The 15,107-nt window shown below is 39.8% G+C and overlaps 1 protein-coding gene across 1 annotated transcript in view; it reads right to left on the bottom strand.

Annotated features, from left to right (window-relative positions):
* plg (plasminogen) overlaps positions 1-15,107 on the bottom strand; it is a 219,310-nt gene that overhangs the window by 153,132 nt on the left and 51,071 nt on the right. The window contains exons 10-12 of the mRNA XM_048536068.2: positions 13,176-13,324; positions 10,833-10,929; positions 3,273-3,393 (exon numbers count right to left, since the gene is read on the bottom strand). Of these exons, the coding sequence (XP_048392025.2) occupies positions 3,273-3,393; positions 10,833-10,929; positions 13,176-13,324 (367 nt within the window). The remainder of the gene's footprint in view (positions 1-3,272; positions 3,394-10,832; positions 10,930-13,175; positions 13,325-15,107) is intronic.

Raw genomic sequence — 15,107 nt, 5'->3', positions numbered from 1 at the left:
GGAAAAACACAGCAGATCAGACAGCATTAGAGGAACAAGAAAGTTGATATTTCAAATCTTGATCCTTCACAGGACTGGGGATGGGTATGGGGATGAGGTTGGGGGAAGGTAGTTGGGGTGGCAATTGTGGATGCAGGTAGGGAGTTGTAGAGATTGGTCAGTGGGAAGGATGGAGTGGATAGGTAAGAAGGAAGATGGACAGGCTGCATCAGGTCAAGGAGGCCGGGATGAGAGGAAGGCCTGGACATAGGTTGAGGCTGGGATGGGGAGATTTTGAAGTTGGTGAACTCTGTGTTGATGCCATTGGGCTGTAAGCTCCCAAGGCGGAGTAAGAGGTATTGTTCCTCCAGCTTATGTGTGGCCTCATTTTAACAGTGGAGGAAGCCCAGGATGAATATGTCTCCAGGGGAATAGGAGAGGGAGTTGAAAAAACTGACAACCAGAAGGTGTTGATTAGAACATCCAGAGAACAGAAGTCTGCAAAAAATGCAATCCCATAGTCTCAATTCCAATGCTGCCTCCACTCCAAGGATGAAATGTTCCACTTCTGAACATGCCAGATATCTTCCAACTTCAAAGACGGTAATTTTCTCTCCCCCAAGATTCATAATGCCTTCAACAGCATCTCCTGCATTTCTCACACTTCTGCCCTCTCAACCCCTCCCACCAACAACAATAAGGATAAGAGTCCCCCAGTCCTCACATGCCACCCCACCAAACTCCAGATCCAATGTATCATCCTCTGCCATTTTCGCCACCTGCAATCAGACACCATCACAAAAAATTTTCCTTCCCCACCTCTATTTGCTTTCTGTCGGGTCCACTTAATCTGCAACTCCCTCATCAGCTCCACACTCCCCACTAACCCCTTTACCATACCCAGCACCTTTCCCTGCAACTGAAGGAGGTGCTACACCTGCTTCTATACATCCCGGCACTCCTCCATCCAAGGCCCTAAGCAATCATTCTAAATCTGGCAGAGATTCAACTGTACGTCTTCTAACCTGTTCTATTGCATCCATTGCTCCCAATGTGATCTCCTCTATAATGGACAGACAAGCGCAGACTCAGTGACCGATTTATGGAGCATCTGTGCTCTGTATGCTCCAGTACCCACCACCTTCCAATTGCCAACTTTTTCAACACCCCCTCCCACTACAACCCCCTACTTGCATCCACTGTCACCACCCCACCTATCTTCCCCCAGCCCCTTCCATCTCCCTCAATACATTTGAGCTCCTTTCCCCCTCCCCAGTCCTGATGAAGAGTCCAGACCTGAAATGCCGACTGTCCTGATCCCCTGATATTGTCTGACCTGTAGTGCTCCTCCGGCTCCACATTTTATGGACTAAGTAAGGGGTTGACAGGCTATCAGGAATAGGCAGGGATGCTGATTTGTGGTTACAGTCAGATTAGCCATAATCTTGGTTAATGGTGGAGTCGACATGTGGGGCTGAAAGATCTACTCCTGCTCATGATTTGTATGTTCAGCTGTTCATATGTACCTCCTCTGCTCCAAGAGAAGCAAATCTTAGTTTCCATAGTTTCTCTGCCTCACTGAAGATCCACATCCCAGATACACTTCTTGTATATTTTCTCTGTTCCCTCGCCAAAGCCTGTTCCCTTCCTGTATCCTCTACCATTTTAATATTTTCTTAAAAGTTTGTGGAATGTGGGCCTCACTTTCAAGTCTAGCATTTATTATCAATTCTTAAATACCCTTCAAAAAGTAGTCATGTGCAGCCTTCCAAAATCTCCCCCACCTGTAGGGTGAATGCCCTCCCAAAGTGAAACTATGAAGAGATTTCAAGGTTTTAACTCAGTGACAGGTGATATAGTTCCAAGTCAAGATGATGTGGAGCTCAAAGGGGAGTTTGCATATGGTGGTGGTATTCCAATGCACATTCCTTGGCTGTCTAGGTAATGGAAGTCTGGGAAGTGCTTTTGAAGGACCCCTGACAAGTTGCTTAAACACGTCTTGCAGATGGTACGTACAGTTACTACTATTTGCTCGTGGTAGAAGGTCAGAATATAGGCTGCTTTGCTCTGAATGACACCAAGCATTTGTTGGAGTGGCACACTCCTGAGCTGTGCCTTGTAGATGGTGGAGAGGTTTTTGAAGATCAGGGAGATGTTTCGAGCAAATGGCCAAACTTCCAGAAAAGTGTTGGAAGTATTAGAATGTATGAAAGTGGGTAAATCTCCTGGTCCTGGGGTCTAGGCCCGAAACTTCAGTTTTTATGCTCCTGAGATGCTGCTTGGCCTGCTGTGTTCATCCAGCTTCACACTTTGTTATCTTGGATTCTCCTGGTCCTGAACAGATATATCCAAGAACCCTGCAAGAGCTAGAGAAGAAATTATGGGGGCCAGGCTGATATGTTTGTATCATCATTAGCCATGGGTAAGTTTCCAGAAGACTAGAGCGTGGTGAACGCCTTTATTCAAAAAGAGCTGCAAAAAAAGCCCTGGGAATTATAGACCAGTAAGCTTAACATTTGTGGTAGGTAAAGCTACTTGAGAAGATTCTGAAGGATAAGATACACATGCATTTAGAAAGATGGGGTTTGATTGGGAGTAGTCAGCGTGGCTTTGTGTATGAGAGATCATGTCTCACAAATTTGTTCTTCGATGAAGTGACCAGGAAGATTGATGAGGGCAGGGTGGTAGATGTAGTCTATATGAATTTCAGTAAGGCCTTTGATAAGGTTCCCACATGGTAGGCTGCTTTGGGAGGTTAAATAATATGGAACCCAGGAAGAGACGGCAAATTGGATATACAATTTGCTTGATGGTAGGAACCAGGGAGTAATACTGGAAGTGGTTGAGGCGGGCACATTATCAACATTTAAAAGACATTTGGACAAATACATGGATAGGAAGGGTTTAGAAGGATATGGGCCAAGTGCAGGGAAATGGGGTTAGTGTGGATGGACATTTTGATTGGCATGGACCAGTTTAGGCCAAAGGGTCTGTCTCTGTGCTATAGGGTTCTATGACTTTGTGAATTCCATGTGTCTAGAAGCAAATTACTGCAGAAGCTGGAATCTAAACTGAAAACAAGAAAGTGCTGGTGAACACAGTGGGCCAGACAGCATCCACAAAGAGTCATCTAGACCTGAAATGTTAGGTTCCATGTGGCTTGTAGCCATAGTATTTACGTGGCTGGTAAAGTTAAAGACTTTACTCTGTAACACTGATTAACAGCATGGACTTCACTTGTAAATTATGTCAGAAAGATATGTTATCATATGTTTTTGAGGCAAATCACTTACTTGGTGCGAAGGCTAACTTGCCAAGGCCAGGAATATGGCTTGGATATACAGCCACCAACAATTCTTCCAAAACATTTCTTGGGTTCAACAATAGGCCTTCCACATTCATTAGGCTCTTGTCCTAGAATCACAAAAAGATAATTTAACTCTTTTATTCATTTTCTGCTCACATCTCCTTCCACCAGCATCGTCAGGATCCCATTGCTAACATGGTCAGCTTGATGCCACATTATTTTGGGACGGGCACGATCATCTTCAATAATCAAATGAAAGACAATTCAAGCCTAAAGGCTAAGATTACTGCTGCATGTTTTTTTTCCCCTCGCCCTGACATGTAACGTTTCATGACCTTAAATTAATCCACCTTGGGCCATAGCTGTGACTGACTGAATTAAACCAATAACTGTAAGTGAGTTCACACATTCTGGAATGTTTGAATTTCAAATACTAATCCTCTAAGGATGGGTTTAGTAAACAAGGCCAATATTTTTGCCTGTCTGTTAAAATAAGCAGCTAGCTAGAACATTTCACAAAGCAGTTAATAGTCAACCACTTTGGTGTTGGGTTGGGTGACACATTCATTTGACTAGATATTCATAACTGGTTTGCTTTCCTAAGTTTTACAACAACCCATTTGCTTCACAGTCACTTTTTAATTAACTGTCTATTTCTAAATTTAAATAATTACAAAGTCTCAAATTACCAGATTGGGATTATGGATTCATATTCTCTGGATTATTAACTAAAATTTGTAGATTGCTCACCTGGTAATAACACTCAATCACACTGTTACCAAGACAGCTTCAATGCTCATACTCTTCAGTGACATGGTGCACTGTGGGTAATTTACAGGTGCAACAACTAAAGTTATACCCGGTTGACATGGAGGGCCTTGCTCACTTTTTCACTGACTGTTTGTGACAAGGTTAGTAAATTACCAGCTTGATTTGGTAGCCAAGGTAAGAATGGACAGCTGACAGCACCCCAAGGTCTCCTTCTCAGATTGGGAAGGAAGGTACAGGGGGTGGAGGTAAAAATCAGAAGCCAAGGTCTTTCCATGGTAACAAGCTAGAGTACATTCATTCCAAGTCCTGGAAATTGAAATAGAGAAACATGGGGCTTATTGAAGCATGTAAAATCTGTCAAAAAAGGAACCTCAGAAAGAAAAGACCACAAACAAAAGCAGAAGTTGCTGGTAAAGTTCAGCAGGCCTAGCAGCATCTGTGAAGAGAAATCAAAGTTGATGTTTTGGATTGGGCAACCAGTCCTTTCGGTATTTGAGAAAAGACTATGGATCAGGTTGTAGTTTTATGTACAACTAAGAGATCAGAGGTACACATGATTGAGAGTGCAGAAGAATACATAGAGTAGGTGAAAGATGTGAAGAGTTTTTACCTGGAAGGAAGATAACCCCTTTTTCTTCAAAGGAAGCACTTAAAACCAGAATGATACTGAAGGATATGGGAGCTACTCAAACTCTCTTGTTGATGAAGGATTTAGTTTTTCCTCCAGAGAGTTCAAACAAAGCCAAAGTGTTGGTAAATGGAATAGGTGAAGATTATGCCCTTGTTCCATTGTACAGAGTCTAACTGAGTGTAACTTTTGTCTGCACTAATAGTTGGAGTAGTTGGGAAATTATTTTAGCAGGAGTGAAAATCATAGCTTCACATGTAATCATGGAGAGTCCAGCTGAAGCTAAAGAAACAGAATGGTTTCCTAGTAATTTTTCAGCTGAACAAAGTCCATCACCAGAGACCACAGTAATACCAAATACAGATGTTAGGAATTATGAAACTCTACTTAAGAATGTAAATAGTTTAAAAGGGGTTTTTGGCACATATTCATTGATTGTGGACTGGGACACAGATCCAGAGTTAAGCATGTTTGTACAGATAGCTCACACTGAGGCTGAAGAAGTTAATGAATGTCATTATACTGAATTCTCATGAAGTGGGCACATCTTCATATGTACCTGTAGGCAAAGTATGAACAATTGTTTATCAAAATAGTGGTACAGCTCAGACATCATGAGGGGATATTTTGAGTAGCACAGCATATCTCCTTGCAATTATGGGTGTGAGAATCCATTCCCAGAAACAATTATTTTAAGACAAATTAGAGACAGGGAGAGATTAGAGAAAAAGCTAATCTAGTTTTTAAAAACACCACAGTTTTGGAGCTGGAGGAACACAGCAGGTCAGGCAGCTCCCTCCATCAGAGGAGCAACAAAGTTGAGATTTCAGCTCGGGACCTTCATTTTCTGGCATGATGTTGTTTAATGAGTCAGGTCCAATAAAACAATATTCTTATCAGCTGAATCAAGAAACAAAATCTCAGGAGGAAACAAAGATTTATACATCTGGAGAACCATTTGATTGAACATAGTCAAAGCAGCTGTGGTTCCGTAGTGTTGGTTCCTAAACTGGATGGATCAACATGACTTTGTACAGCCTACAAAAATGCAAATATGAGAAATACCCAATTCCACGATTGGAAGGTTGCATTGATAGTGTTGGCAGTGCCTCCTTTGTTTCTACAACTGACCTATTGAAGGGGTACCTGCAAGGGCTTTAGAAAGATTGAAATATTGACTTTGCTACACCAAATAGCATATACCAATATCAAATAATCCAATTTGGTTTAAAGAGTGGCCCAGCTATATTTCAGAGGCTTATGAATCAAGTTGTAGCTGAAATTTGTAACTGTACAGTGTATTTGGTTGCCGTTGTATATAGTAGTGCTTGGGAAGAACATGTGAAATAAGTTGAAGAATGTGTTTGAATAATTATAAGTTGGCTGGTTTAGCAATAAATTCTTGCCAAAAGTAAATTCTTGTATGCAAGAATAATTTACTTCCTACATATTGTCAGACAAAGACAAGTGTTATCAAGGACAGTGAAAGTAAAGGCTTGAATAGAATCCCCTGTTTCTAGAACTAATTAAGAGATCATGAGGATTTTAGGAATGTGTGAATTTTATCAGAAATTTGAAGGGGTGTGTGCTTTCATGTTATAGGATGATGAGTTGGGAATATAGAAACTAGTTGAGTATTTCTCTAAGAAAATATACAATATTGGAAGATAATCTACTTTAGAAAAAGAGATTTTGGAACTGTTGTTGAGTCTTCAGCACTTTGAAATCTATATCTGACAAAGAAACACAAAAATGTTAATTACACTGATCATAATCCACTAGCCTTCATTGAGAAGTTTAAAAATCAGTAATCAAGACTATTCAGATGGAGTCTTTAATTACAACCAGTTAATGTAAAGATCATTCATATTACCATAAAAGATAATGCAATCACAGATGCATTGTTCCAAATGTAACATGTTCAGCAAAAATAAAGGTTTAAGAAATACAAGACTGTAAGTCTGTTTAAGAGGAGGAGGAAGAATGGATGTAAATTCTGTGTTTTGTTGTTTGTATATCACATGTTTTCAAATGAAACACTCTTTTGAAATAATGCCTCATTTCCTTAAGGATGGAAGCATGTAGTGACTATGTCTTTTTATTTTTTCATTTTGGAATATTATGAACCAAAAATGAGTAAGATCTATTTTAAAACCAGTGTTTCAAAGGATGGCTGCATGTTTTGAAAAGCAACTGTCCTGACACTTCTGGTATGCATTCTGTTTGTACAAGTCTGACCAAGCAATAATTGAAGCTGATGGGTTCTGTGCACAGATACAGCTGGGTGGCATCAAGAAATTGACACTACGGACACTATGGTCACTATCAGTTATTGAAGACAAAGGCCTTGTATTTGGTTTTCAAGTAACTGAACATCTTGGAGCAGAGAAGACACAGAGGAAAGATTTGATTTCCAATAAGTCTCTGTTCTCTGTAGTCAAAACTCATTTTAAACCTGAAGGAAGCTAGTTAATCTTTCCTTCAACAGTTGCTGTAAGTTATTACTTTTAATTGACAAATCAGAAGCAATTTTATAAGGGAACCAGCCACCCTGTTACTTTAGCAAACCAGGGAAAGCATATGGAAAAGAAAAGCCAAGAAGAAACTTTTAGATCAGCAAGAACCAACTCAGCAGAACTTGGAAACAAAGACTACTGAACCATTTTTACAGATTTCCCCTTTATCCATGTGTTTTCTTTTCCCTTGTCTATACGCGTGTGTGTGTGTGTGTGTGTGTGTGTGTGTGTGTGTGTGTGTGTGTGTGTGTGTGATTGTGTGTGTAGAATTAGAGTCTTAAATAATAACCTTCTATGCCAATGGTTTACCTGTAGCTAGAATCTAATTACTTGTAATGAATAATAATTATCACTATGTATAGAAACCAGCTCTGTGTTTTCTATCAACCAGCTCTGAAAATCAGATACATTGAGGAAGTTTATATACTTATTTTAAAATATACAACTTTTGTGAAAAATCCAGAATTGTGGGGCTCGATTTCCAGCGCACTATCCCAGTGAGTTATGACAGAATACAGTGTCTCCTTGATTTATAAGTGGTGCTTTTCTCATGCTACTGGTCTTTTCCTTCATGGTAGTAGAGGTTTCAAATTTTGGAAGATGCTATCAAAGGAGGCTTAGAAAGTTGCTGCAGTTTATCTTGTAGACGGTACACAATGTTGCCACTGGTAGTGAAGCAAGTGAATATTTAAGTTTCTAGATGGGGTGACAGTTAAACAGACGACTCTTTCCTTGATAGTGTTGAGTATTGCTGTTAGAGTTGTATTCTTCCACATAAATAGACAACATTCCATCACCTTCCTGACGTGTTTTTTGGCTTTAGGGAGACAAAGGGATGCAAGATGTTCTTGTAGCCACTGTATTTTTATAGCTGTTTCAGATAAGCTTCAGCTCTATGGTAACCCCCCCCCCCTCCCCCAAGGATATTGATGATGAGGGACATTCAATGATTGCACTGTCAGGAGAGCTGGTTACATTCTCTCATTGGGGATAGCACTTTGGTGGCACAAATGTTACTGACAGGGGCAGTTAAGTTTCAAATTTCCAAAGGCTTGGAACATGTTCACCTGCCTCAACAACCATGTCTGTTACCAAATGTGATCTTCAAATGTTTTTTTCCAGCACACCCACACAGCCTTCTGTATATGAGTGCACAGCTGCTATTCTTTTTTAAATTCACTCATGGGATGAATGCATCGCTGTCAGGCCAGCATTTGTTGCCCATCCCTAGCTGCCCTTGAACTGAGTGGCTTGCTAGGCCAATTCAGAGGCAGTTGAGAGTCAACCACATTGCTGTGGGGTCTGGAGTCACATATAGACCAGACCATGTGTGGATTACAGATTTCTTTCCCTGAAGGACCCAAAAGGTTTTACTAACAATTGATAATGGTTTCATGGTCACAAGTAGTTTCTTAATTCCAGTTTTTTTTAATTGAATTTATATTCCATCAGCTGCACTGGTGGGATTTGGACACAGGTTCCCAGAGCATTAACTGAATTCCTGGATTAATAATCTAGTGATAATACCACTAGACTATTGCCTTCCCTTAAATTGTTCACCACACTTCCAAAATAATTAATTCTTCAGTTGTCTTGAAAGCAAATCCGTGGGTCCAGCTATCGCTGACATGAGCAGCTGTCTTCTAGTTTCACTTCTATGAGCTTCCTGATTAATTGACAAGGCACTGGCAGCCTCCAACATGCTACAGTTCCAAACAGGCAACTTCTGCCTCCTCAAGGTGCTCAGCGCCTCTAACTAGATATTGAGGTCGCCTCCTAACTGATTAAACAATTCAGTTTAAAGATTACATGCAAGCAGGTAAAGCATTGGTACTCAGAATTTATCCAGATATTAGGCTCTCAAGTCCACATTGAAAATATGGTACCGTAATGACTTCTTTTTCAATTCATTGATTGGGTTTGGTGTCTCAATTTTTCAGGACATTCAATCAAAGCTTTGTACAGCATATATAACATACATTGTTTAGAGAAATTTATGCTGAATCAATTACCTTCTTCAATAAGAAGAAAGCATTTTTAGTATGTAGCCCTCTCAATTTCCTTAAAGTCTACTTTAAGATAATGTCAAGCAATAAATATTTTGATCTCCTTGGGTATAGTTCACAATATTTACATTTATACAACTCAAATTGAGTGGACTATTCAAGTATTCTAATTATTTCTAACAGTTTTGTTTATAAGTGACTAGTCTAGCCCCAACATTTGAGAACTTGCTTCCATCATGAGTTTATCCTCATTCCTTAAGGAGTGACTAACCTGCTGTCAGCAGTTATGTTAGTTATTTCAATATGCTAATTGCAATTGATTTAATAATTCTGGATCAGATTTCCCATAGAGGCAAGAACAGTCAGATCTAGCATTCCCTCTGAACAGTCTCCATCCTACTATGTAAACCTGTTTAACAATCAAATCCCTCACACAATCTGAAGTCTCCATTCCACCCCATCCCAATCTGTTAGCTCACCAACCTACAACTCGAATCACTCTTTAACCCTGATCGAAAACCTCTGACAAATGAGAGCTTAGACATCACAATCTCTCCCGATGACACCTATTTCTCATGATGTACAATTTTCACCCAATCTGTGGTCCTCCCCTGTTGCTGTGATTGCCCACCTCACACCCACAATCCCCAGAGATTTTAACTCTCCTACCAATTCACAATCTCCCAATAACAATATAAACTTCCAATGACCCTGCTTTCTCTACTTCAGCCTGGTCATCTCCCCTTGACTCAAATTCGACCTCCCTAGTGATGCTGTGATCTCCTGCAAGCCTACAAACTCTCCCTCAATGCCACCATCTCCAATGGCCTGCAACGTTCCCATGACACATCATCTTCCACAAAACTGCGGTCTAATCCTCAATTTGTGAACTTTCTCAATCCTCATCCCCAGCACAATTCATGATCTGGCCAAGCCACTTCTCCATGACTATTTGCCTCCTGCATAGTTATTCAATTTTCTTTTTGTCTTCACTCCTGGAGTCTTGCTGAATAGCCCCTCACCCTGGTCACTGCTCAAGAAATGGGCAAAAATATTAACTGTAGCTCTGCTGGTAAATTTGGGTTTAACTTGCATCATACCTCACTTTATTATTTCCTGGCCATTACTAAACCAGTACTCCTGCCACCACTCATCCTGTTACATCACTACTGCCATAAGATCGTACGATTATACGAAACATAAATAGGAGCTGGTCATTCAGCCCTTTGACCCTCCTTTGCCGTATAATAAGATTATGATTTTACTTCCACTTTCCTGTCAGTTCCCTACGACCCTCAACTCTCTTATGGCTCAAATGCCTGTCTAATCTGGCCCAACTCCTTTCCCTTATTCCAGTAAATCTCAGTGTCAATGTGACTGAAGAAGGAAGACATTTACTTTCCCATTTTTGAGAAGTGCACTGGCATGATCTTCATGCCATATAAATAAAGTCAGCATAAATGTTTTTGCAGCTTTTAGTCTGCAGGGGAAGTATATCATACCATTAATCATTTGCCAATGCAAAATTTAAACTATGGCAACAACATTACGCAGAGGTAAATTGTTAATGTTAGGAAATGTAGTTTGCAAAATGTACATAGAATTAATTCAAAAGTAGAACTTACCACATATGGGAATATCATCACAGGAATCATATCTTTTTTGGGGATCTGTTGTATAACACCACGGACCATTGGGGTCTTCATCCGGATTTCTGCAATACTGCAATTAAAACAAAATGTATTGAAATAACACCAAGTTGCAGTTATATAACATTATTAATCCAGTAAAAACATCCCTTGGTGTTGTACATAGGGATAATCAGACAATATTTGGCTCTAGGTCACGTAAGCAATTCAAAGAATTAGGTTTTTGGGTGTCTTGTAAAGGAAAAGGAGAGGCAAAGACAGTTTTAAGAAGGAATGACAGAGATTAGGGCCCAAACATGTCAATCAAGTGTAATAAACCTCAAATACTTGTCAGATCAATTGGCCTTCAGTCATAGCTGAGAACATTGTTTCGGTGGTCTTGTAACCACAAAAAGATATTTTATTGAAAAGCAAAACAGAGGGACCAAATGGACTACTCTTGCTCCCAATTGATATGTTCATATATTCTATTTATTCTTTTTCATGATCCTAATGGGAAGACTGAAAATCAAGTCCGACTATTCTATAAGTCGTCATAAATGTATAAAAGATCAATTTAATCAATACAGTGGTTCATTTGTTGGACTTTGACCACTATCTAAGATAAAAGAAACACATATCAGGTTTTATCAATGAGCAGAAAAACAAAACACACTTATTGTAACAATATTATCCTTTAACAAGTGGCTGAACTGATGAATTGCTGATTTGTAAATTTAAATTATACCAGATTTAAATCTCAATGCACATGCATATTCATTCACAAATAGGCTGACCAAGACATTCAGGTCTGCAGAAATTGTGGATGAGATCTAATGTCCTACTTAGTTTACACTTTGAGAAAAAAAACCATGAGTGGGTCTTAATAAGAGGTGCCTGCTGTTTCAGTAAGATGTTATTTGTTGCATGATAATAATCAGGTACAAGTTACATTACTAAGTTAGATATTGTTGCTGACCTCCAATTGTCTGGCAACTCTCTGAGAGACAACACCTTCCTGAAGATAAATTTAAGAACCACCTCATATTAATTAAAGGGCTATCACCCAAAACATTAAAGTGGGTTGAATCACCCAAACAGAGGCAGGCTTGTACCCAATGGTTATGCTAGTGAGTGAGAACCTACCTGCAGTGTAAAATGCAGCCCTTGGAGAAATATATAAGGATCACACATGAGACACCAGCAACACTTCTGACTGATAGTGGAGTGGAATTTGCTAAATGACGAGCTCAGAGGCATGCATGAAAATATGAACATTGTGATCATGAACACTGCAGCTGGAAATCCTTTCACCAATGGACTAGTAAAAATGAAAATTATTTTGCTGTGATTGATGAAATGCTGTACAGAATGTTATACAATCAGCCAAAATGTAATGGCATGGGCAGTTCACACAAATAATTCATGATTAAAGCTTACAGTCCCTATCAATTAGATTAGGAATGAATTCTAAATTTCCCCCAATATTATCCAATGTTCTAGAAGGTACCTCAATTATTTCTAGTTTTTGTGCATATTTATATGCCTTATGAGAGGACCAAAACTTCATTAACAACAGGAACAAAAACAAAGTTGCTGGAAAAGCTCAGCAGGTCTGGCAGCATGTGTAAAGGGAAAAAACAGAGTTAACCTATTGGGTCTGGTGACCTTTCCTTAGAACAATTTTGATTAAAGCTGAAATCTCTAAAATAATTCAAAGGGCACTGTGGCACCACAAAGGATAGAATTAGATTTAAGAAATTTGATGTCTTAAGAGAAATTCATAAGGAATAAAACAGAGTGATGCAGTGGCAGTACTTATCAAAGTCATTGAGACATATGGTCATAGAGTTTCACAACATAGCAAAAACCCCTTTGGCCCATCAAGTCCACAAAAATGGTTGGGGTAGTTTGCTGCCACTATCTTCTTTTCTGGATTAGGTCCAAGGCACAAGAACATGTGGCAACAAACCAAGATTAATTTCTACAATCCATTGAACTTAATTATAAAATCTCAAGTCTCCAAGCTGCTGGTAGAGGGATTAATGTTGTTTCAGAGATAGTAGGAACTGAAGATGCTAGAGAATCTGCGATAACAAGGTGTAGAGCTGGATGAACACGGCAGGCCAAGCTGCATCAGAGAAGCAGGAAGGCTGACGTTTCGGGCCTAGAAAAATTTCTGAAGAAGGGTCTAGGCCGGAAACGTCAGCCTTCCTGCTCCTCTGGTGCTGTTTGGCCTGCTGTGTTCATCCAGCTCTACACCTTGTTATCTCCGAGGGTTAATGTTTACGTTTTGTGGTGAAAATCCTGACAAACCTGCAGGCCATACAGAAAACTTACATCTTCCTCCAGTCCGGCATCAGGATTTGATTCAGCAGTGAAGACGGTATGAAAATGGGGTGTCATCGCTGACCAATGTTGGCATGTTCTTCCACTAGATGTGGTTGATCTTGTCCCACGATATGTCACTCCATTACCTACTCGGCAATCTGGCAAAATACAATTTTTAAAAAATGATCTCCCTGTTTTTCAATGCAGCATCACAGAAATGAGAAAACTTAAATGTGCTGAAAACCCATTAGAATACGAAAGAAAACTATACTTTTCTATTTTCATACAAAATGTATTTTCATTACAAAATGTATTCTCCCTCAAAGTTGCCACCCAGGTGGATAAGGTTGTTAAGAAAGCATATGGTGTTTTGGCTTTCATTAACAGGGGGATCGAGTTTAAGAGCCGCGAGGTTATGCTGCAGCTCTACAAAACCCTGGTGAGACCACACTTGGAATATGGTGTCCAGTTCTGGTCACCCAATTATAGGAAAGATGTGGAGGCTTTGGAGAGGGTGCAAAGGAAGTTTACCAGGATGCTGCCTGGACTGGAGGGCTTGTCTTATGAGGAGAGGTTGACTCAACTCGGACTTTTCTCTCTGGCGAGAAGGAGGAAGCAAGGCGACCTGATCGAGGTGTACAAGGTAATGAGAGGCATGGATAGATTCAATAGCCAGAGACTTTTCCCCAGGGCAGGATTGACTGCCACGAGGGGTCATAGTTTTAAGGTGTTAGGAGGAAGGTATAGAGGAGACATCAGAGGGAGGTTCTTCACCCAGAGAGTTGTGAGCGCATGGAATAGTTTACCAGTGGTAGTCGTGGAAGCAGAGTCATTAGTGACATTTAAGCAACTGCTGGACATGCACATGGACAGCAGTGAATTGAGGGGAATGTAGGTTAGGTTATTTTGTTTTTGGATTAGGATTATTCCACGGCACAATATCGTGGGCTGAAGGGCCTGTACTATGCTGTACCTTTCTATGTTCTATGTTCTATGTTCTAAAACTATAAATCAGAGCCATATGGAAGTGTAGCATCCAGGTTTATACATTTTCAGATTGAGCAGATATGCTGAACTAACCTGTCACCGGGAGGGAAATTATAAATCAAAGGAAAAGTCAAAAATATCACTGCTGGGAGATAAGTCAATATAGTCGATGACAGAGGCCACATGCTTTGGAAATGAAGCATCATTTTGGGCAATTCAGAAGGTGGGAGTACACAATAAATCAACACCACTAATTGAAGAAAAAAACACATCAACAGATAACACATAATTTAAATTTAATTATATTGTTAAGTACCAAAGTTATTAAATTTTTATTTTACATTTACATTTGTAAGCACAGTGGGATTGCTGTTTAATGTACAAACATGATCTACTGAAATTTGTGGCAATAGACTCACCTGGTTCATTGCACCATGGGTAAGATACTTTAATCTGATTCTAATCTTACTTCCAGTTGTGATATATTTGTAACAATCAATATTATTTCATTCATAGAATAGGATTCTAAAGGAGGCAGGACCACTTATAAGAATGTCAATTGTTGCTTACAGGCTGGAGGAATATGAGGACACACTGGTATGACCTTATAAACTTATCTGTCAAGATATTCCAGACTGCATTAAAGGTTTCCCACAAAGTCCGTAAACCAATTTACTCGACTGGTTTCTCAGAGCCTTCAGGATCTCACCTAGGAGGAGTTTAAATTGTAAAAGCAACATTACCTTCAGTGAGCCTCAGGTCAGAGCTCACAATGACTCTTGACCCAGTGAAAGCAGTAGGCAACCAGAATCAAATGGAAAATTTTTAGTATGCAGCCCTCATGTCTCTCATTTTATTCTTCCTATGTGGGTTTGCTCAGTATTGCAAGACAAAACATCCCAAACCTGGTGCAATTAATTATTTAAGCAGATGTGTTGGTCAGTTTAAACGTGA

Source organism: Stegostoma tigrinum, chromosome 9 (assembly GCF_030684315.1).
Source record: "Stegostoma tigrinum isolate sSteTig4 chromosome 9, sSteTig4.hap1, whole genome shotgun sequence".
Taxonomy (NCBI): Eukaryota; Metazoa; Chordata; class Chondrichthyes; order Orectolobiformes; family Stegostomatidae; genus Stegostoma; species Stegostoma tigrinum.
Note: the sequence above shows the minus strand (reverse complement) of the source record. Positions and strands in the feature narration are given on the sequence as shown.